Source organism: Rhinoderma darwinii, chromosome 13 (genome assembly GCF_050947455.1).
Source record: "Rhinoderma darwinii isolate aRhiDar2 chromosome 13, aRhiDar2.hap1, whole genome shotgun sequence".
Taxonomy (NCBI): Eukaryota; Metazoa; Chordata; class Amphibia; order Anura; family Rhinodermatidae; genus Rhinoderma; species Rhinoderma darwinii.
Genome location: NC_134699.1, coordinates 39,341,737 through 39,365,654, shown reverse-complemented (window position 1 = coordinate 39,365,654; position 23,918 = coordinate 39,341,737). Strand labels below are relative to the sequence as shown.

General features: G+C 42.1%; 1 protein-coding gene across 3 annotated transcripts in view; it reads left to right on the top strand.

The window, feature by feature from the left end:
• The first annotated feature begins 935 nt into the window (after window positions 1–935).
• Window positions 936–23,918, top strand: part of L3MBTL1 (L3MBTL histone methyl-lysine binding protein 1) — a 28,641-nt gene continuing 5,658 nt past the window's right edge. The window contains exons 1-16 of one of the 3 annotated variants that reach the window (XM_075845701.1): window positions 936–1,013; window positions 1,933–2,039; window positions 5,204–5,306; window positions 5,413–5,536; window positions 5,637–5,757; window positions 6,180–6,273; window positions 7,973–8,064; window positions 13,765–13,869; window positions 18,223–18,358; window positions 18,897–18,988; window positions 19,663–19,814; window positions 20,616–20,692; window positions 20,835–20,920; window positions 21,020–21,130; window positions 21,312–21,426; window positions 21,767–21,866. In XM_075845701.1, coding sequence (XP_075701816.1) covers window positions 1,965–2,039; window positions 5,204–5,306; window positions 5,413–5,536; window positions 5,637–5,757; window positions 6,180–6,273; window positions 7,973–8,064; window positions 13,765–13,869; window positions 18,223–18,358; window positions 18,897–18,988; window positions 19,663–19,814; window positions 20,616–20,692; window positions 20,835–20,920; window positions 21,020–21,130; window positions 21,312–21,426; window positions 21,767–21,866 — 1,583 coding nt within the window. In that variant the 5' untranslated portion in view covers window positions 936–1,013; window positions 1,933–1,964. The other 2 variants (XM_075845702.1, XM_075845700.1) reach the window with 2 other exon arrangements.

The window sequence follows — 23,918 nt, the reverse complement described above, 5'->3', positions numbered from 1 at the left end:
AAAGCATATTACATTCAGCCTGTCCTAAGGACTAGTTAGACAGAGATCAAAAGCATCAGGGAGAGAACTGTAATAGGAGTCTACTGTTATGGTTTAGGAGAGAGATACCTGGGATTTGGGGCAAAAGTAACACCCAGACCTGTTAATGCCATAGGAGATAGGTTTGACTTTTGTTCAGAACGTCACTAACACAGATAACATCAGATTGTAACAAATGTCACAACAGCAGAGCCGTAATTGGCTACTGCGCATGGCCATAGATCTGTATGTGTGTATTCACACCATGTATGCAGTGTTCATTGAAGGAATACGCCATGAGGATTTCCTGACGTACATTTTCGCCGCATGTCACTGTATTGGCATACAGTGGCATAAGTCGGTTAAAATAAAATAAACGTGTACTGCGCGTATATATGTTTATTTTACTGGATGCCGCTGTATGGAATAGCATAGTCGAACCTCTTCCTGACGATCTTTTCTACCCTTTTGGGGGTTGCGTACAGTTAAAAAAAAAGACAAAAAGCGAAGGGTTAAATACCGTGAGCTTTACCTGCTTTGTGTGAGCATTCTGAAGCTTCACAAACAGGACAAGCATAAAAGACACAAATAAGAGCAATTTTGAAAGGCTTTTCATATTCCCGTCATCTGACTGGCTATAATAGGTGGGAGACTCCATATTCTTCCCTGTGATCTGTCTTGCACTTGTTACATTGTATTATACTTGTGTCTATGATCTAGATACAAATATGCAGTATGTAAATCTGCCGCTTTGTTATGGTAATGATCTAAGCGCCGGTACTTGCTTATTACCATATTTCTAAACCTACGGAGTCATTCAGGGTCCTGTTATTTATTCCCTCATCTTTAACCTGAAAGCTCAGCTCACATCCCCCCACCTCTGAATGCTGCTTGTCTTCCCAGCCTGATCCCCCTGTGTTACACACATAATGGTGGAGCGCACGCGCACAAGCTCCCTGCAGATTGCGGTTGGAATAGCAGCGTTGTTACATTAGGTAAGATCCCTTGCATTTAACCACTTTACTGCCATAACACATCGCAGCGACCACCAGCATGGATGCAGCGGCTGGAGCTTACAGAAATCCTACCTGCTGAGTGGAGTATCAATCTGTTGGATATTTTACAGGTACAAGAGGCAAAGCTATTCCACCCAAGGCTGTAAGCATAGAAAATGTATTGATGCCAGGGCAGTGGCGGGCACTATTCTCACATGGCAGGCATTGTAGTGTGTACATCCTTGGTATTATATAAGATAAATGTTATTGTTCTACATTATCCAAACTCCCTTCCTATCCATCCCATCTTCAGTTATCCATAATGTCTTCTTCATGTCCTATAATCCATTCTTTATCACCCCATCTTCTTATTTGGATACAAATGTTATAGATATATCATCATTTAAAGTAAAAAGTGATGGGGGTCATAGTACTTTTACCTTGGTCCTCAGGTACAACATATCGATGTAAGGCAGGAAAAAATGTCAGACCCACATTGCTGGTAGAAATGGAAGTCGCTGTATACAGATCACGGCTGTGTTATTCGTTCCTGTAACACAACATATAGCGTGTTAATTTGCTATTACGTCAATGGGGGAAAGATAGTATAACTAATACAAGTAATGCATGAATTACATCAACCGTGTAAAATACCGTATATTAAAATAGCAGCGGTATGAACAGAGCCTTACATTGAAGCGCTATTAACCCATGGGCTGCTTGTGTAGGGCAATTTATATTGTCATTTTATTTGTCCTTTGATGTATGCTATTCTAGTTTGCGTAGTAATGCGTAATAAAGGATATTAATATCTCACTGTAAGCTACATACCGTGACCCATAAAACCATCATACCCCGTGTGCTAGGCTTTGATAGGTTGCGTTCACCTTATAACGGTCTTGTTTCTTCATTTCAACAGCTGTCCGTTTCCACATAGTTACCTGCTTAGAAATGCAGCGCTCTCTGGTGGAAGAGCAGCGAGAAAGGAGGGGAGTGGAGCCAGTCATGGCCACGGTGAATCCACAGGTCAGTCAGAATTAGGTTACATGATTCCACGTGAAAATTGCGGTAAAATTGTGGTCAGGAGGCGACTTCGGTTCTATATGGGAAAAGAAGTTATGTTGTGTCGGAATTATTCCAGTAGTTGCAATTTGGCTTGTAACTTTATTTTCTATAGGAACAATCAAAGTATAGTCAACATTTTTACTGTATCATGCACAACTTCATGTCACTACGTAATTTAACTGCTGTTACCTGAAACACTTGCTTATCAATAAACTAGTCTAAAATTTGGGGGGAGTGAATGGGGCTGACCTACGATACCGCAGCATTGACAAAAGCTGCACTGTGCCAAGTAAAACGCCACAGCGGCTAGGGTGCCCCTCTAAGGGCTGCAGCCTCTTCATGCTCATGATTGGTGGGTCCCAGTGATCGGTCCCCATCCGATCACACATGGATGGCATAATCTAGCGATACAGTATGCCATCATTGTTTAAGAGTACAGAAAATGGCCTAAAAAAATATGACTTACTGTTGTGTCTGTCCTGATAGAAGCCAATGTACATTTATCAGCAATATACAATACTAGTCTTGTGAAGCGAGAAATGGATTTTCTCTTGTGACTATGGAGGTGTTAGAAGACAGCAGCAATAAATCAATGAACATTTATTGGCTCTTTACTAAGCACTTGCATGTCGCAGGGACATAGTTGACACCACATCAGAAAAGCAACAAAAAACACATTTGTACAAAAACTGCAGTATGCGCTAACGCTAAATAAAGCAAAGTATGAATAGGAATTTGATAAATAACCATTCACCGCACATCTGGCCATTGAAATAAAATGGCATCACAAGCAGAAAGGCAACCAGTCCTTTAAATATGAGGCCAATTACCATAATTAACTTGTTCCTGAGCATGATGCAAGTTTCCATCTTTTGAGGGATCGGGAACAATATAAAAATAAGGATGTGTCTTTATTGTATTGCCAAATGAACATGTACAGTATATAATGATCTGCACAGTATATATAATGATCTGCACAGTATATATAATGATCTGCACAGTATATATAATGATCTGCACAGTATATATAATGATCTGCACAGTATATATAATGATCTGCACAGTATATATAATGATCTGCACAGTATATATAATGATCTGCACAGTATATATAATGATCTGCACAGTATATATAATGATCTGCACAGTATATATAATGATCTGCACAGTATATATAATGATCTGCACAGTATATAATGATCTGCACAGTATATATAATGATCTGCACAGTATATATAATGATCTGCACAGTATATATAATGATCTGCACAGTATATATAATGATCTGCACAGTATATATAATGATCTGCACAGTATATATAATGCTCTGCACAGTATATAATGATCTGCACAGTATATAATGATCTGCACAGTATATATAATGATCTGCACAGTATATATAATGATCTGCACAGTATATATAATGATCTGCACAGTATATATAATGATCTGCACAGTATATATAATGATCTGCACAGTATATATAATGATCTGCACAGTATATATAATGATCTGCACAGTATATATAATGATCTGCACAGTATATATAATGATCTGCACAGTATATATAATGATCTGCACAGTATATATAATGATCTGCACAGTATATATAATGATCTGCACAGTATATATAATGATCTGCACAGTATATATAATGATCTGCACAGTATATATAATGATCTGCACAGTATATATAATGATCTGCACAGTATATATAATGATCTGCACAGTATATATAATGCTCTGCACAGTATATAATGATCTGCACAGTATATAATGATCTGCACAGTATATAATGATCTGCACAGTATATAATGATCTGCACAGTATATATAATGATCTGCACAGTATATATAATGATCTGCACAGTATATATAATGATCTGCACAGTATATATAATGCTCTGCACAGTATATAATGATCTGCACAGTATATAATGATCTGCACAGTATATATAATGATCTGCACAGTATATATAATGATCTGCACAGTATATATAATGATCTGCACAGTATATATAATGATCTGCACAGTATATATAATGATCTGCACAGTATATATAATGATCTGCACAGTATATATAATGATCTGCACAGTATATATAATGATCTGCACAGTATATATAATGATCTGCACAGTATATATAATGATCTGCACAGTATATATAATGATCTGCACAGTATATATAATGATCTGCACAGTATATATAATGATCTGCACAGTATATATAATGATCTGCACAGTATATATAATGATCTGCACAGTATATATAATGATCTGCACAGTATATATAATGATCTGCACAGTATATATAATGCTCTGCACAGTATATAATGATCTGCACAGTATATAATGATCTGCACAGTATATAATGATCTGCACAGTATATAATGATCTGCACAGTATATATAATGATCTGCACAGTATATATAATGATCTGCACAGTATATATAATGATCTGCACAGTATATATAATGATCTGCACAGTATATATAATGATCTGCACAGTATATATAATGATCTGCACAGTATATATAATGATCTGCACAGTATATATAATGATCTGCACAGTATATATAATGATCTGCACAGTATATATAATGATCTGCACAGTATATATAATGATCTGCACAGTATATAATGATCTGCACAGTATATAATGATCTGCACAGTATATATAATGATCTGCACAGTATATATAATGATCTGCACAGTATATATAATGATCTGCACAGTATATATAATGATCTGCACAGTATATATAATGATCTGCACAGTATATATAATGATCTGCACAGTATATATAATGATCTGCACAGTATATATAATGATCTGCACAGTATATATAATGATCTGCACAGTATATATAATGATCTGCACAGTATATATAATGCTCTGCACAGTATATAATGATCTGCACAGTATATAATGATCTGCACAGTATATATAATGATCTGCACAGTATATATAATGATCTGCACAGTATATATAATGATCTGCACAGTATATATAATGATCTGCACAGTATATATAATGATCTGCACAGTATATATAATGATCTGCACAGTATATATAATGCTCTGCACTACAATCAACTGCCTCTTTTCTCCCCCGTTCTCTGTTAGTTTCGTTTCAGCTCTCTGGATCCTAAAGAGGAAACTCCCAGACGCCCCAAAGATGAAATCCCTCAACAGACTATACAGATAAACAGCCAAGTCTTCTCACAAGGTGACCAGAAGACAACTTGTGCATATACATTTCTGTACAATGGTGTGTATATGGCTATGCATGTGACAATGTATGTCACCACTTATACAGGTATATTCCTTTACAGGTCTTGAGGGAAAGGAGAGCCCTCATTCGGATTCTACAATGTGTCTCTGTGATACCTGTGGCTGTCAGCATGTGCCCGGGGGAAAATGTGAAACTTGTGGTGAAGTCTGTCAATTTAAAGAGAGGTGAGACTAAAATCTAACGGTCACACTAATGGGGGGGGGGGAGGGGAGGTTGGGGAGTGGGTCAGTGTCACCCTCTCCCTGGTTTCTGGGGTGTCCACAGCAGGTCCCTGGTCGTGGAGCCATCACAAAGGTTTTGGGTAGGCAACGAAACCTCAAAACCCGTCAAGAAACGGAGACCAAAAGAATATCAAAGTCCCGCAGAGTCAGAGGCCGAGCTAATGGTGAGGAAAGAGCCATCACTGTATTCATGTCAACTGCGTATTGTCTTTGCAAGTGTTATGAATGGAGAGTGCAGGAGGTATCTGGACAGGTTCTGGGACTTTGGGTGTTTCAGTGCTTTGGTTTGGGTCCAGAACTGTATGATATGTCAATGGTGCGGTGTGACACAAGACTTTAAGATAAACTATTATTCATTGTGTTATAATGACCCATGTGTGAAAATAAACATTGCGCTGTGTAATTTGACTGTTGTGTTGAGTCATGTATTGATTGCTGTGATGCTCAATAGGAAATGGGCAACATTCTCAGCGTAACACGATGCATGCTCTTAAACATGTCTAAAGAATACGTGATGTATTCATGTGTCCGCTGTCATTGTAGTACGATTTTGTCAGATATGTACCTGGAAAGTATTTCTATTCAGGAAAAGCAGAAAGAAAGGAAAGCCCCAGGAGACGTTGATGAACCCCATTTAAGGAGCTCAGAAGGGGAGCTTTGGAGTCAGAGGGAATTACAAAGTAATTTTTTTTTACTCAATCTACTATGTCTTTGCTTACATACATACAAAGTAGTGTTTTTCGTGCAAGGATGCATGAACCCAAGCAAGCAACCCAGGACACAATAAATTTATTTCTGAATTGATTGTCTAATTGAACAATCTGGAAATCTGTTCACATGTGCGTTGGGGTCCCGTTCTGACGTTCCGTCGACTACGCTATTGCTTCCGGCAAAACGACAGATCCGGTGCACAAGAGAGACAAATGGAAACCATGGGCACCGGATCTGTCACCATTGAAATCAGTGGTGATGCAAACGGAAACCTCTGGTTTCCGTTCGTGTCAGTTTGTGTTTGTTCAGGGTCCCTTTCTGACGGAAAGCTCTGACGGAACATCAAAACGGGACCCCAACGCCGATGTGAACAGAGCCTTACCTGTAGATCAATCAGAACACTTATAGCGTCCGAAAATGAAAATCAATAATTATTAATGACAATTCAAGACAGATCTCCAGGATTCCCCTGCTTACGCAGTCTTATTTCCCTCAGTATACGTGTAGTAGTTACTTGGTCATCTTTTTCTTACTAGGAGTAATATAAATCAGCTCCCAGTGCACTGACCTCCTGGAGATCTTGTGGTGGGCACATACATAACACCCAGTCTGAACAAGCAGAGCTGTAGTGTAAAGTATGGAGGACAGGGACACAGCCTGAGCTATTAATGAAACAGGACGTGATTCTCACACTACACCCCCTGCCCCATGCAGCTAAAACTCTACTCAAACGGCATTTTGTACGTATATGTAGAACATGTCCAAAGAGCTCCTATTGACCCAATGTATTGAATAGCGTAGTTGACTAAACGAATCAATACAGGGGCATTCCGCGAAAAAAAATTATACAGAGTGGTAGATATTTTTAAGACTGGGAGTCAATGGGCAATATATGTCACTGTAAGCCTATATACATCCATTGTACCCAGGAAAAGCAGTGTGACTAGAGCCTAATTCGCGGTCATTGATCATAATTCCCAATGCAGTCAAGTAGAAATTACTTAAGAAAATAAATACCAGGTAAGCATCGCCCAGATGTACCAACTTCAATATATAAGGTTAAGCCCACAAATGGACATCTGATTTAATATATCTAAGACTAAGCAGAAATATTTCTTACAAATAATTTCTAAATATTAAGAAACATTGCCACAATTGGGTCCAATTGGCTAAGGCTCCAAAGAGTCACCTGCGATTTGCTGTAAAATCAGTTTTACCCCGACTCGCGGCCGTCGCCATAGAGCCCTAGCCTTCGTCTTGATAGCACCAGCTATGATTGGTAAAATAAAAATAAATGGTCTGTTGGCTGGTGGTCGGGGAATGCCTTCAGTACACTGGTCATTTTGATATGACTGATTACAATGTCAGTGGCCCCTGTATCTTCTGAGTCCTTTAACATTTATTTTCCTGCACCTGTTTGGATCATGCCTCATCTCTCCCCATTGCTTCCTATGTCATGCCCCATGTCTACATATGGGTACCACCAATGCTTTCCCTCAGTTCAATCCCTGCATGATCGGCTGACCCCCCCCCCCCCCTGCACCCAGATTGTGCCCCAGTACCTATGTATACACACACTTGAACCTTTGTCTCTGTCCCAACACAGTCCCACATTTTTTTTTCTACAATTATCATCTACAAGTCATCTTATTTCCTGCAATGTCAAAGTTTCAGGGGATGAGCTGGGAGATTCTTGGTCTTGGTCTTTCTACCTGGAGGAACAGAAATGCATTGCTGCTCCTCTCAATCTCTTTCGGGAGGTAAGTCTGGTTTTTGAGATTTAAGATTTAGAAAGAAATGTTTACTTTATAGACTTGGGAATAAAACAAAAAGTTGTACCCATACTTAATAATGCGAAGTTGGTGGGTGGATGAGGGGGATGTTAGTTCAGGGGAATGTCTGATCAAGTAAGGAGGGGGAAAAATACAGGGCATGCCAGACAGGTGCTGGTAGTTATTCGGTTATTAGGTGAACAAATAGGGTAATATCTCACAAAGACCAGGATCGTCAAACAGTGTGTTGTCTTCCTGGCGCTCGAGCTTACATCGAAAATCAGGTTGATAGATTATTGGGACGAGCTGGTGAGTTCCCAGCTATCATGGTGCACACCAATGATAAAGCTAAAAGTTATTTCCGGGATTATTTCCGCTGTTTACGTAACTCACAACCATATAACATTTTTCATGGTCGGAATTTACCTCATTCAGCCGCAACACAAAGCGGCTGAACAGGGTTTAGGAAGCCCCGTTCTGGAGATAGATGCGGGTCCCAGAGGTGGGACCCGCATCTATCTGACATTTATGGCATATCCTGTGAATATCTCATAAATGTATCTCGTGGGAAAACCCCTTTAAGCTTAGGGCAAGGACCTCAAGTGTAGTATTTTCTGAAATACTACCTGTACCATACCAGAGAAGCAGCAGGGGATTATGGAAGTAAAAAAGTGGCTCTAGAACTGGTGTAGGACGGATCGGTTTGGGTTCTACAAAAACTGGGCCGACTTCTATAGTTCTACAGTAGGGATGGGCTGCATCTAAATTGTAAGGGGGCAGCTGTGCTTGGGGAGAAGATGGCAAGATGGTTGGAGAAGTGTTTAAACTAAAGATCAGGGGAAGGCAACTACAGATATAGTTGTCAAGATAGTGTTGATAAGGAACTGGGACTTATCAATAAAACTAGGTGTGGAACGGAGGGAGGGCTCAAGATTACACACAGGGACTCAGCAGACAGTATCAAACATAAAAGGCTTAGATACTGGGGCTCAGCAGATAGTATCACACATGATAGGCTTAGATATAGAGGCTCTGGATCGTTGCAGTCTACTGATGTTATCATACAGATGCATTGATCTACTGGTCAGCGGTTGAAAATCTGGCATGGGATTTGTGGCTGCATAGGAAAGGGACGGCCAGGGTGTCTCAGGGAGGGAAGAGGAAGAAGCCGCAGAGTTGATATGACAGGAAGGGATATGTGCACATTCACTTATAGTATATGAAAGAATTGCTTCCACAGTAAGTCCCATCTAATGTTTTAGGCTCTGTTCACATTCGAGTTGCAGGCTTCAAACTGATCCCCTGTCGCAAGTTCCTTCACATAAGAGGGAAGTGTTATTCTTCCTGTCAAAACTACATATACCACGAAGAACCTCAAGTGTAAACATATCCTAAGAATACGTTGAGCGCTCTTTCCCCACAAACCAACGACAGCAAAACCCCTGCAGAATGGTTTGAAGACTGTAGAAATGTTCCTAGAACAGCATCTGTAGTTTTATCGATGGTCTTTAATGGGAATCTGTCAGCAGTTTTGTGTCCTCATATATAGGGGAAGGCATAATAACGATACCTGTTGTTTCAAGTTGCATGACTGAGAAATCGACTGTTAATCAGGAGACCTCTAGAGCTGTCACTCAGAGCAGAGGGGACTGTCTGGCAGCGTTCTCGAAGGAGAAGCCAGGAGCACTAGCACATTAAGGTGCAGCTTTAGGCCGAATTCAGACGAACCTGGGGAAACTCGGACGTGAAAAATGGCCCAGTTGAGTCTATCGAGGGATCTGTGAAAACGGAACAAAATAGTACATGTTCTATTTTTTATTATTTTTTTAAACAACGGCCGAGTGAATGGCCCCATTGAAATACATGCGTCCGTGTGACGGCCGTTGTTTTAACGGCCATCACACGGAAGTATACTACGGTCGTCTGAAATAGGCCTTAGTGGCATTGCGGCGTTGGGGGAATTAAACAACAGGTATCGTTACATTGCCCTCCCCAACATAGCACTGTCAGCAGTTTTGAGGCCTTAAAACTGCTGACTGATTCCTTTTAATATTGCAGTCCTGAAGAGTAAACGGGTTATCCGGGTTTCTAAAATTGATGGCAAATTGATATATGTTTTCTTATATTTTACTATTTAAAAAAACCATTCGTCAAAAAAAAGAGACACATTATTTTTCCATTGATTGATTGAGTGGTGTGAGGGTTTATTTTGTTGCCGGGCGAGCTGTAGTTTTTATTGGTAAAATTTTTTGGTACATACAACTTTTTATTACAATTTTCTGAACTGCTAAGTTGACCAAAAAACAGCGATTTTGGCGTTTATTTTTTACGCCGTTCACCGTACGAGTGGAATAATGTTATATTGTAATAGCTCAGAATTTTACGGACGCAGCGGTACCAATTTTGTTTATTTTTATTTTTTGACATTACTTTAGAGGAAAAAATGGGAAAAGGGTGTTTTTTTTGAAACGTTAAATTTTTTTTTCCACTACTAATATCTTTATTGATCTTTTTACACATTTTATTAGTCCTAGGGGACTTGAACCAGCAATCGTTAAATCGCTGGTACAATACACTGCAATACTAATGTATTGCAGTTTATAGTAATTTTTACAGGCTTCTGTTAAGCCCTGCCACAGAGCTTAACAGAAGGCAGGGCTTAACAGAGGCAGAGTGAAGGTGGACTTGGGGTCTTCATTAGGCCCCTGGGCTGCCATGTCAATCATCGGCACCCGACTATCGCGTTGTGGGGGCAACGATGAGCTGTCAGAGGGGGCCACCCCCTCTTTTAAACGCTTCAGATGCTGTGGTCATGATTGATCGCAGCATTTGAGAGGTTAAACGGCCAGGAACAGAGTGATCGCTGTTCCAGGCCGTTAGGCCCGGCAGTCAGCTGTAAAACACAGCTGACACCCGCAGCGTATGGAGTGAGTGAGCACGCACCATACATCACCCCACGCACCAGGACGTAATAGCACGCCATGGTGCGCGAAGGGGTTAATAGCAAAAGAGATAAATAAAACATCAAGAGCACGAAATGCTGCAGATTTTCTGTTGGAAAAATCTGTAGCGGATTACAATCCCAGCCATGTGGATGAGATTTGAAAAAATCCCATCCACATGTTGCTCATCAATTTTTAGACAGGAATCAGAACATGCTGCAGATTTAACTCTTTTCAATGAAGAAGAGGTGAAATACTCAGCAAAATCTGCACGTCACACATGCAGATTTTGCTGCAAAAACGCAGCGGTAATGCCACGGATATGCTGCAGAAAATCTGCAGCATTGCTGGCAGTGTCGGACTGGAGTACTTTGGGCCCACCAGAGGAAATAATTCTTGGGGCCCACCCGTCAGCGATATAGAAATAATACAACCACTCTTAATTGTGTAGTAAAACATGTGTAGTAAATCAAAGACCAACTCTATATCAAGAGGCGGAGACCAGTGGAGAGAGGGACGCGTGCGTGCATGCAGCTCTCTCCATTATGTTCAATCCGAGTTACTTTAGGCTCCACACAGTAATAGTGCCACACACAGCCCCCTCTGGTAGTTTGTGCCACACACAGCCCCCTCTGGTAGTTTGTGCCATACACAGCCCCCTCTGGTAGATGGTGCCACACACAGCCCCCTCTGGTAGATGGTGCCACACACAGTCCCCTCTGGTAGATGATGCCACACAGTCCCCTCTGGTAGATGGTGCCACACAGTCCTCTCTGGTAGATGGTGCCACACACAGCCCCCTCTGGTAGATGGTGCCACACACAGCCCCCTCTGGTAGATGGTGCCACACACAGCCCCCTCTGGTAGATGGTGCCACACACAGCCCCCTCTGGTAGATGGTGCCACACACAGTCCCCTCTGGTAGATGATGCCATACACAGCCCCCTCTGGCAGATGGTGCCACACACAGCCCCCTCTGGGTAGATGGTGCCACACACAGCCCCCTCTGGTAGATGGTGCCACACACAGCCCCCTCTGGTAGATGGTGCCACACACAGCCCCCTCTGGTAGATGGTGCCACACACAGCCCACTCTGGTAGATAGTGCCACACAGCGCCCCCTGTAGACAGTGCCACAAAGCCCCCAGTGTAGACAGTGCCACTCAGTCCCCCTTGTACATAGTACCACACAGCCCCCCTGTACATAGTGCTACACAGCCCCCTACTGTATATAGTGCCATACAGCCCCACAAACACAAAAAAATTCTACTTACCTAGCCCCGTTCCCGGGACGAACGGAGCTGCTCTACAGCCTCAGGATGCCGGGACGGGTCCCTTGCATAGGCCAGCGTGATGCAGTGATGTCAAAACGCCGGCCTGCGCAGAGATTCTTCCCAGCACCTTAAAGTGGCCTGCAGCCTATAGTATTCAAATGTATCCTGAGGACGCAGATACAATTGAATGTGGCAGTCGCTAGCACCAGGGCCCACTGGTGCAAGCGACGTCACCGGGCATAAGGGGGCCAGCCTACCAGAGTAAGCAGTGGGGCAGGGAAACAATGTCTCGCTGCTCCACTTCCAGAAAAAAGCAGCTCGCTGGCTGGGCCCACAGGAGGATCCTCCAGTCCTCCGGTGGGCCAGTACGATGCTGATTGCTGGCCTGTGTGAATCCAGTCCCAGCGTGCAGTCACATGCGGCAGATTTTGTTGCAGTATTTTTTGCCAAAAAAATCACAGCTACATTTTAAACTCCTAACTGTTCATTATAAAAATAACACAAACAGTTTTTACAGAGTAATAATGCTTTGATATGTTTTCCTGAAAGTAATAATTGACTGTCAAAGGGCGCCAGATTACTTGGTTGCCATTTCCAGAAAAATATGCTGCATACATTCATCATACATGTGACATGTACATGTAATATTCTCCTGAGTATCTGAACAACAATACATAAACATAGCCCAAAAGTCTATAGAAAAAGTACATGACTATCAACACCGGACAATAAATGGCCTTCTGAATACACATCATTTTCAGCCATGATCTGGTCACTAATTTGTTTATAGTACTTGCAGGTAAATAACTTGTTAATATTTTAATGTTATTTTATGATCTCCTTTTGTTCTGGAGAGCTATAACCGCTACTGCCCCCTTATATGCACATGACATCCACACACTAAACTTAGCATATGTTTACCTAGACATCTGTTTTCAGTGACAACCTAGACATAGTAAAACTGAGAGATCAAAGAAAAATGTAACCCTTCAGGGTATGTGCACACACAAAATAAAAAACGTCTAAACATACGGAGCTGTTTTCAAGGGAAAACAGCTCCTCATTTTCAGACGTTTTTTATTCAAAGTTGCATTTTTCGCTGAGTTTTTAACGGCCGTTTTTTGGAGCTGTTTTTCTATAGAGTCTATGAAAAACGGCTACAAAAACGGCTGAAGAACTGACATGCACTTCTTTTTCACGGCCGCGTAAAAAATGCCCAGTCGGAACAGAACGCCGTTTTTCCCATTGAAATCAATGGGCAATTGTTTGGAGGCATTCTGCTTCCGATTATTTAGCCGTAAAAATGGCCGAAAATAGCCCGTGTGAACATACCCTAAGAGTATGCATAGTTGTTAGATAAGTTTTATACAGCATCTATATTGTATTTGTCAATTTCAAGAAGCTTTATTGCACTGCTTACATGCCATCAATGTAATGTTTAGTCCTGTATGATAAAGTGATTAATTCTTCTAGTGGCAGCTGGGAACGCAGCACAAAAATGGCTTCAAGATAGGGATGAAGCTAGAGGGAATCGACCCCCAGCATCCATCCATGTATTTCATCCTCACTGTGGCTGAGGTGAGTTGGACATACACTGGTAGAAGGAGCTAGTGACAACAGAATAATAAAGCCATATAGCGCAAATGCTTTGTGACCCTGCAAAAAAAATATGTAAAGTTGTTATCCAGAATTGATAAAGTAATGCACTTTTCTTCACATGAATGTGACAGCACTGCAATACCTCCCACAGTCGCAACAAAAGTAATGGCATGTGCAAGAACGTAAAGCCTGAGCGGCGAGGGTGTCGAGAGTCAGACCCCCACCCGTCCTAATATCGATGGCGTATTCTAAGGATAGGCCATTGATTATTAAACCCTGGATAAACCCCAAAATAGGATTGTGATATCATTGAAAGGGGCCACCTCCTTTTTCCCCTGAAACAGCACTACTCTTGTCCACAGGCTGTTTCCTCTAACTGAGAAAAAAAATGTTTGTCCTTCTCAATGCTAGGTGACCTAATGTACCGTACCTCCCTCCATGGAGTGGGACACCTTTTTTTAATGGTTTTGTGAGATAAAGGGTGCTTGGCGTCAGGATTCAAAAGCAGACACTCCTGTGTCCTAGGCAGTAGCTCTTCTCACTGAGCTACCTGGTGATGCTGGACAGCTGCACTGCTGAATCTATGGTCTAGGTTCTCTTGATTCCTGCCTTTCTGGATTAATTGCCTTCATAGCCTGATTGGTTTCATCCTTTTTGCTACCTACAAAAAATCTGGTCATTGCACTTCCAGATTGATAGACTATTGTGATTCCTGTCCGTAGTCTAGCTCCTTTCTGCCTTAGGGCTTTTCCACACGTAACTGAATTGCTGCGTATTTTCTGTCCAGAATTGCGGGCGGAAAATACGCAGCAGAATACAGTAGCAGCAAAGTGGGTGTGAATGAGCAAATGTCATCCACACGCTATGTAAAATTTCAGTCCTGAAATTCACCTGCGGTGCGTATTTTACGTTCTGCAGCATGTCAATACCTGCTGCGGAAAGTGGACTGAATATGTGCGTTTTTCAGAGGAGATATCACCATCTCACAGACTTGAAAAAAACGCAGCAAAATCCGCACTATTTTCTGCAGTAAAAAATGCAGGCAATGATGCGGGTTTTCCGCAGAGGAATGTCTGCTAGTTTTAGCAGACATTTTAGTTTTCTGCAGCAATTCCGTTATGTGTGAACAAGCCCTTATACTACAAACGGTTGCTGCTCATCTGTGTACCGAACTTGGGGTTGCCGCTTATCTGTGTACCAAACCTGGACTGGTACTTGACTACTCTTGCTATTATCACCCTCCTGCAAGATTGTTTCTGTCACAAACATGGGGATGGGGACCCACTGGGCCACTCCGCCGTAAGGGAGTAGCAGCAGGCCAAACAAGTATGTATAAGAGTCATTTGGTCAAGGGTACCTGGTTGGCAGGTTGGTGGCAGATAGCTGGCAGCTGGCTTGTGATGGATTATCGAACTTGTCACAGATACTGAGGTTGTCTCCGGACACTGGACTTGACAAGGACACTGGAACAGACTATGGAACCTTTGCAGACTAACACAAGGTTAGCAACAACATTGCTCAGGTACTGAAGAAGTCAGCAGAGTTCGTTAAAAGTCCAGCGTGTGCTGGGATAGGCTGGTAGCAATATTTCTGGTGTGCGCTGGCCCATTAAGAACGGGGTAGTGTGCAGCCTACTGGCACAGGTCGGGGTAGGAGGGGAGAGCATAGCGCTCCAGCCTCCCAGAGCAGGGAGACCCTGGCACAGAGGACAGGAAGGCTAATGGGTGCTGGGGGCGAGTGAGACCCCCGCGGCCGCCGGCACTACAGTACCGCCCCCTTATGCCCTCTCTTCTTAGGTCCAGAGCGTTTGAGGAATTTTTTAATGAGCACAGGGTAATCAATGTTCTCTTTGGGGTTCCCAAGATCTCTCTTCAGGACCAAACCCTTTCTAGTCCACATGATAAAAGGTCCTCCTTCCCACCTTGAGATCCAGAATTTCCTTGACCTCAAACACATCAGTCGCACTTCTAGGAGATGAAGAAGAATCAGAAGATTTGCTGTAATGGTTGGGGACTACAGGCTTCAAAAGAGAGACATGGAAAGAATTGGCAATTTTGAGCGAGCAGGCAAACGTAGTTTATATGACACAGGGTTGATCTGTTGCAAGACCTCAAAGGAACCTGGGAGCAAATTTATAGGAGGGGATTTTCAAGCGGACGTTCTTTTCTTATCAGCATATCTCTTCATACGACGCACCGCCTGCAGGATTGCAGACTTGGTTTGCTGTCAGATCTGAAGAAAACTCCCATTAGAAACATTCGCTGCAGGAACTGGAGATGTAGCAGTTGTAGGAAGAGGAACATGCAGGTGTTGGCTGTAAACTATGAAGAATGGAGAAGCTACAGTAGATTCACTCATGTGATTATTATACGAGAATTCTTCCATGGAAGGAGATGTACCCAGTTGTCGTGTTGAGCCAACACGAAATGGCAGAGATCATTTTTAGATACTTGATTGATTATCTAAACCTGGCTGTTGGATTGTGGGCGGTATACAGACGATAAGTCCAATTTCACATCCAGAAGCTTACACAGGGCTCTCCAGAACTTGGATGTGAATTGCACGCTCTCGATCAGACACGATATGGAGGGGTAATCCATGCAAATAAAAGATATTCTGAACAAATAGACTTGCCAGGCGAGGAGCTGAGGGAAGGCCAGACAGAGGAACGAAATGCGCCATCTTTGAGAAAATTATGTGAAATTATGTGCTGAGGATCCTCTTCCAGTTCGGTAGTCTCAAATGAACGGGATAGAGCATCAGCTTTGACATTGTCAGCTGGGCGGAGCTGGAGTATAAAAATTAAATCTGGAGAAGAACAGAGACCGTCTGGCTTGACGGGGATTCAGATGTTGTGCTTACTGTAGGTAGATTAGGTTTTTACGGTCAGTATAGATGTCAACAGGGTGTGCAGCACCCTCCAACAGATGTCTCCACTCCTCTAGGGCCAATTGAATAGCCAGGAGCTCCCGATCTCCAATGGAATAGTTTATTTCCACAGCCAAGAATAGTTTGGAGAAGAAACCAAAGGAGGCAGCTTTCCTCTTAGAGTTCCTTTGAAAAAGAAGTGCTGCAGCACCAATGAACGAGGCATCGACCTCCAAAGAGAACTTTTGTGAGACGTCTGGATGATGTAAAATGGAGGCAGAAGTGAATGAACTTTTAAGTTCAGTAAATGCAATTTTGGCTTCGGTGGTCCAATTCTTGGCATTTGCTCCCTTTTTGGTGAGGGCTGAGATGGGAGCAGTCAGTGACGAGAAATTGGGGATAAACTAACGATAGAAATGAGCAAATCCCAGGAACCTCTATGTAGCACGGAGACCTTGAGGATGAGGCCAATCTAAGACAGACTTGACTTTTTCCGGATTTATCTGGAGTCCTTGGTCAGAAACAATATAATCCAGGAAGAGTAAGAATTCCCTTTCAAGGACAAATTTTTCAAGTTTTGCATACAGGTTAACAGATGTAGTCATCGGAGAGCCCTATGGAAATACAAACCACTTTAGAGAAATGCTGATCACATTCTCATGATATGGATATAATGGGATGGGGCTAACATGATGCCAAGTAGCTTTTCTGCACCACTGATTCCTATATTATATAACACTGTGGTCAGTCACTACTCTAGAATGGTGTTTGAGACCAGTATATGTGTTCTCATTTTTCAGAAGGACAATCACTTGATTCTCCTGCACCTGTATGACGAATGTGAGATATGATGTAATAACTTTTGGAAGAGCACATGTTTAAACATCAAAACAAGATTATTTGGTTTAAATCTAGTCAACTTGGTAACTAATGTCTGTAATTCAATATTTATTTTCTAAATTGGATCTGTAATACCTTATGTCTTAAATTGTTAGGCCCCCATGCAGACGAACGTGCGTTTGCGGCCGCAATTCCCCCGAAAATCCACGGGAATTCAATTCAATTCTATGGGCCCATGCACACGACCGTGGTTTCCATGGTCCGTGCATGGCCCAGGAGCCTGGACCGCAGAAAGAACGGACATGTCTTATTACAGGGCTCATAGAAAATTATGGACGCGGCCATGTGCACGGCCCGCGATTTTCGGGCGGCTCGTGGGTGACACTCCGCGGCCGACCGACCCAAAAATCACGGCCGTGCACATGGCTACGGTCGTGTGCGTGAGGCCTTAGTGCTCCATTGTTTTCAGATATTTGAAGGAAAGGTCTTAACATAACATAATTATCTATTAATACTTAACCACTTCTATTCTTTTATTGGATTTTATCCAACAAATTTCTTGTGGATTTCTCGCAAATGTACTTTTTTTTGTCTATTTTCTCTGTGCATTTTTTTGTTCTTCAGGTGTGTGGGTTCCGAATAAGAGTTCACTTTGATGGGTATTCAGACTGCCATGATTTCTGGGTGAACGCTGACTCCCCTGATATTCACCCTGCTGGCTGGTGTGAGAGGACTGGACACAAATTACAGCCCCCAAAAGGTCATAATGGAAGAAAGGTTTTTACCTTGGTTGCAGTTTTTAAAATGGTCTATGAGTTGTAAGAAGAGCTTCATTCCATGGTCCCCTCACAAATTGTTACTATTATGCAATAAACTGCTTTAGTTTTGCATGCATACTTGGCACATAATAACAAATGCTGAGTGAGACGATACCTGTCCCGGACCTCCTATGTAAAAGACCCATACGCTATCCATCCTACATGTGGGACAACTCCTTCTCGAGTTCTCTATTTGGCTATCTCCAGACCTCCAATGTGCCAAGCCATTCCTTCCTATGCAGCAGATAACTCCTTCACAAACTTTGATATGTAGAGACCACTCCTTACTCTCTCTCTATGTGGGAGACCATTAATTCTTCAGCTATCTTTTGTTCTAAAGACCACTCTTTCCACAGCTCTTTTTTTGTTGCAGACCACTTCTTTAGGTTCTTCAAGTCTGTCCTTTAAAAGCCTTTCTTTATGGTCTCTTTAACTCCTTTTGTGTTAACATGTTTCTTATTCAATACTTCTTGTGTGCAGGATACAAAGATGAAGACTTCAGTTGGAGCCATTACCTGAGACTAACAAAAGCTCATGTGGCTCCTAAACACCTATTTATAACTCCAAAAATTGTGAGTTCTGCACCTCAATCATGTTTATATCAGCATACAATGACATGGGTCAGGTCAGTGGGTGCACATTCCCTCTATAGGTCGGACCCCACCTTTCAGACATATACGGCACATCCTGTGGATATGCTATAAATGTCCGAAATATAAATACTCCTTTTGGGCTCATCCACACGCTGCAGAATTGGCACGTTTTTTCCTGACGGAATTTCAGACGGAAAAAACCGCAGCAGAATACTGTAGCAGCATAGTGGATGAGATTTAACAAATCTCATCCACATGCTACATAATAATTCAGAGCAGAAATTGACCTGCGGTGTGTATAGTACAGTCATTATTTATATGCTTTCCAATTGGCATTACATCATTGATGCTAGTGAGTGGGGACACGTAATAAGAATAGCAAGACCATATATCTGTGTAATGAACTCTGCTGTGTTAATTGATTTGTAATTGTTTTCCATCACTTCTAATAAAAACGCAAGTGAAACTCAATTGATCTTTTTGAATGATGTCAAATCATCCCCTGTAAGTGAACATGTCTCTTTACACGAGACATTTACCAGCATCCAGTTTACGTAACCTCCTTCCCCTCATCCCATTCCATCTTTACAATCAAATATTTAATCTGGTGTAGCCATTATGACTATACTTATGATTCTTTTTGTCTTTAATAGGGTGCTCCGCCTTCCCCTTTTCGGGTGGGTATGAAATTAGAAGCTGTGGACAAGATGAATCCATCTCTTATATGTGTGGCCAGTGTTACTGATGTAGTAGAAGACAGATTTCTTGTGCACTTTGACAATTGGGGTGACACCTATGACTATTGGTAGGAATTTGTTGTTAATGGTAGACGATAATATGTTATTTTCCAGACTGACTCAACAAGACCATGTATTACACAGACAGTCATTCATTTGAATGGGTGACGTGTAATACTACATTTCCCCTGCAGTGGCAGCAAGGAAAATGAGCTGCCACACAGAGCTTCCCCCGGTGGTTACAGCTGAATGCTGGGGTTAGAGAAGCTGGGCCCGTGGTGGGACGGCTTTATTCTAAGAAGGGGTAAGGTTATAGATTGACCCATACTAATAATTATCATCATTATTATTATCGCAACTGTAATAGCCTGTGTTTTGGTAACTATAAATTTCAAGCTAATCATGTGTGCATAAGTCCAAATACTTTTTTTGTTCTAGATTGTAAAGTTAGTCTTATTGCATTAATGTGGTTTTCCGAGTTATTCCAAAAGGTGCCGGGTAGGAGGGATGCATAAAAAAAAAAAAAAAAGAGCCATTACTCACTTCACAGTTCCAACGCCACCACATTGGTCCTCCCCACTGCTGTTTATTGACACATAGCTGCAGTGATTACGTGCCCGTATACCCACGTGATCGCTGCAGCCAATCACTGGCCTCAACGATCCCGTGCCATACACCTACTGAGACCAGTCTAGCCATTTCCATAAACATTGGCGGGGTAGATAGGAGTGGCGGCGCTGGAACGCCAGGGATTTGTGAGGTGGGTAACGGCTCTTTTTTCTTTTAATGCATCCCTCCTACCCCTGCCACTTTTTTTTAATAACTCAGAAAACCCCATTAAAGTGAATTTTACTTTCTTATATGCTTAGGTGTGACCCTAGCAGTCCCTATGTTCATTCTGTGGGATGGTGTCAAGAACATGGGAAGCCTCTCACTCCTCCTCAAGGTATTGGCACAGAAATAGAAGCAAAGTAGAAGCAAAACATTATGAAGCCACTATGGTGTATAGCAAAATCGAGAAGGGCTATTGTGTCTGTTAGGGAAGTCACATTTAAAAGTGCAAAAAATAACTGTCTGCTTTGCTTTAGATTATCCAGACCCTGATAACTTCACCTGGGAGAGATACTTGTTGGATACAGGAGCCACTGAAGTGCCCGCTCGAGCCTTCCACACTGTAATGTTATTCGATTATACTATACTAATTCTATGAATGTCCGGCTTAAACACTTGTCCCTCATTTATAATCAGTTTTCTTCTTTAAAATCTTCTAAAGCGCCCCCCACATGGATTCAAAGTCAACATGAAGCTGGAAGCAGTAGACAGAAGAAATCCCTCATTGATTCGGGTGGCATCTGTGGTGGACGTGGAAGAATGCAGAATAAAGGTGAATGCATCAGTTCAGTCCATTATCTGCAAAATTCCCTTCTCTCTCATTACATGCCTATGTCTTTTGTGGCTTGGACCATTTGCTCTGTGGGTGTTGGTGTGCTTCCATCTTATTTTTGTGGGGCACGGGGATGGGTTATTAATATCTGGGTTTCTGACAACCCATCCCACCTTCCAAGGTTCACTTTGATGGCTGGAGCGATTTGTATGACTTTTGGCTGGACGCTGACCACCCAGATTTACACCCTGTGGGTTGGTGCCAGAGAACAGGACACCCACTGCAAACTCCCCTCCGTGAGTACTGCCAACTATAATTCAGTTGTGGATATTAATAACCGGGAATAACTAAAAGGGAAATAAATCCTCCCGCAAGTAAGCTACTAAGAATTTATACAATCCCAAAAATGCATGACTTTTTTTTCTTTTCAAAGAATTGTGAATAGTACCATATATTTATCACTGTATGTCAAGTAGGCTCGGCTACACGGAGTGGATATGAGTACAAAATGGTCTTCAAAATGCCACAATCTAACTGCATATTCAACATATGTTGGCTTGAGTGAGAAGCTTAGTGCAGACTTTCAGTAACCATAGTCGTAGGTTTCCTTTGTTTCACTTTCTACTGTTTTCACAGGACACCGTGATTCTCCCAACTTATCACCAGGTGCATGTGAGTCTCTCAGCTGTAAAGGGATTTCTCACGCACGAGGCAACAAATACAGTTTCCAACACAGGTCAGCTGCTGTTTTGTGAGTTTCCATCACTGTAAAATTAGTTTGGGATGTGTTGATTTTGTCCTAGATCCTCGTCAGAGTTGTGGATCACTGGAAGGGATGGCAGCTGATTATTATGTAGACTCACTTGTGTGATTGTTGTATGAGAATTCCGCCCAAGGCAGAAGTTGGGTGGAAACAAAATGTCGAAGGTAATTCTTTCAAATCTGGTTGGTCCTCTCCACCTGACCATTGGACTGAGGGTGTTAGGCAGAAGAGAAGTCCAGTGTAACGTCTAGCAGGTTGCACAGGGCTCTCCAGAACTTGGATGTAAACTGTACATCTCAGTCCGAGACTATATGTAGAGGAAGTCTGTGTAGCCGGAAGATGTGTGAAATAAACAGGCTTGCCAGATGAGGAGCAGACGGAAGGCCAGTCAGAGGAATGAAATGTGCCATTTTAGAGAACCGATCCACTACTACCCAGATCGTAGTACACCCAGCTGAAGGAGGAAGCTCCGTGACAAAGGTCATAGCGATATGCTGCCAGGGGGCATCAGGAACGGGGAGGGTTAGGAGCAGACCAGTAGGTTTGGAGCGGGAAGACTTGTTCGTACATGAAGAGACATAGTCCACAACATCTCTCGGTAGTGTGGGCCAGCTGTACTGACGGGCTATGAAGTCCAGAGTCATTCGAACACATGAGTGCCCCGCCAATTTGGAGCTGTGTCCACAGTGGATAATTCTCTTCCTGTCGGCAAGGTGGACAAAAGTCTTAACAGGAGGAATGTCTGTAATTTGTAAAGGGCTAGCGACAATAATCCTAGACGGGTCTATAATATATTGAGGAATTTAGTCATTAGTCATTAGTCTCAAATGATCGAGACAGGGCGTCAGCCTTCACACTCTTTCAGCAGGGCAGAAGCGAAGCAAGAATTGAAACCTGGCGAAGAACAACAACCACCTTGCTTGGCGAGGATTTAGTCGTTGTGCTGACTGTGAGTATGTAAGGTTCTTGTAGTCTGTATAAATGACAATAGGGTGAACAGCGCCCTCTAGCAAGTGTCTCCATTCCTTTAATGCCAACTTGACGGCCAGCAACTCCCGATCCCGGATGGAATAGTTACGCTCTGCCGGGGAAAACAATTTCGAGAAGAAGCCACAGGCTACCATCTTGCCCTTAGAGATCTTTTGACATAGTAGTGCTCCAGCACCAACGGAAGATGCGTCTACTTCCAGAAAGAACTGCCGAGAAGCATCAGGGTGGTGAAGAACAGATGCTGAAGTGAAAGCGCTCTTGAGCTTAGTAAATGCTAATTCTGCCTCTGGAGGCCAAGCCTTGCCGTTCTCACCCCCTTCTTGGTGAGGGCCGAGATTGGAGCTTTGTTGCTAGAAAACGAATTGCCAGATTTTGGATGAGTAAAAAAGTCCCTACTCTGAAATTATGGAAATCGGAAACCTCTGGGGTGATGTCATATGAGTACTATACCTATAAATACAGAAGGGGTTTGCAGAATTTTTTTGCTATTTGGGAATAATGGATTGATACTGTAAAATCTTCTGAGATGTCTTTTTTGTTTTCTTTAAAACCATAACGGAGAAATTCTTGAATATTTAAATTTGAGTTTTCTGTTTTTTTCCCCCCTGCGGTATGGAGGGAAGTATAATAGGTAGTGTGTGATTTATACAGTATGTATTATAATACTTTTCTAAAAAATAAAAGTTTAAGAAAAAATTAAAAAAAAGTGTCATTTTCACCGTACATTGAACACTGTAAAAAAGAAACCCATAAGAATATGACAGAATTGCTGGGTTTTTTTCCAATTCCACCCCATTCTGAATTTTTTTTTTCAGCTTCCCAGTATATCACCTAATATTAAATAGTACCATTAGAAAGTACAACTGGTCCTGCAAAAATTAAGCCCTCATATGGCTGCGTCAATGAAAAAATAAAAGAGTTATGACTTTTTGAATTCGGGAGGAAAAAACAAAAGCATAAAAATGAAAATGAGTCTGGTCCTGAAAGGGTTAATAAATTAGCTGCATGTTACTCCTGCTGGCTTTATACTAGTAC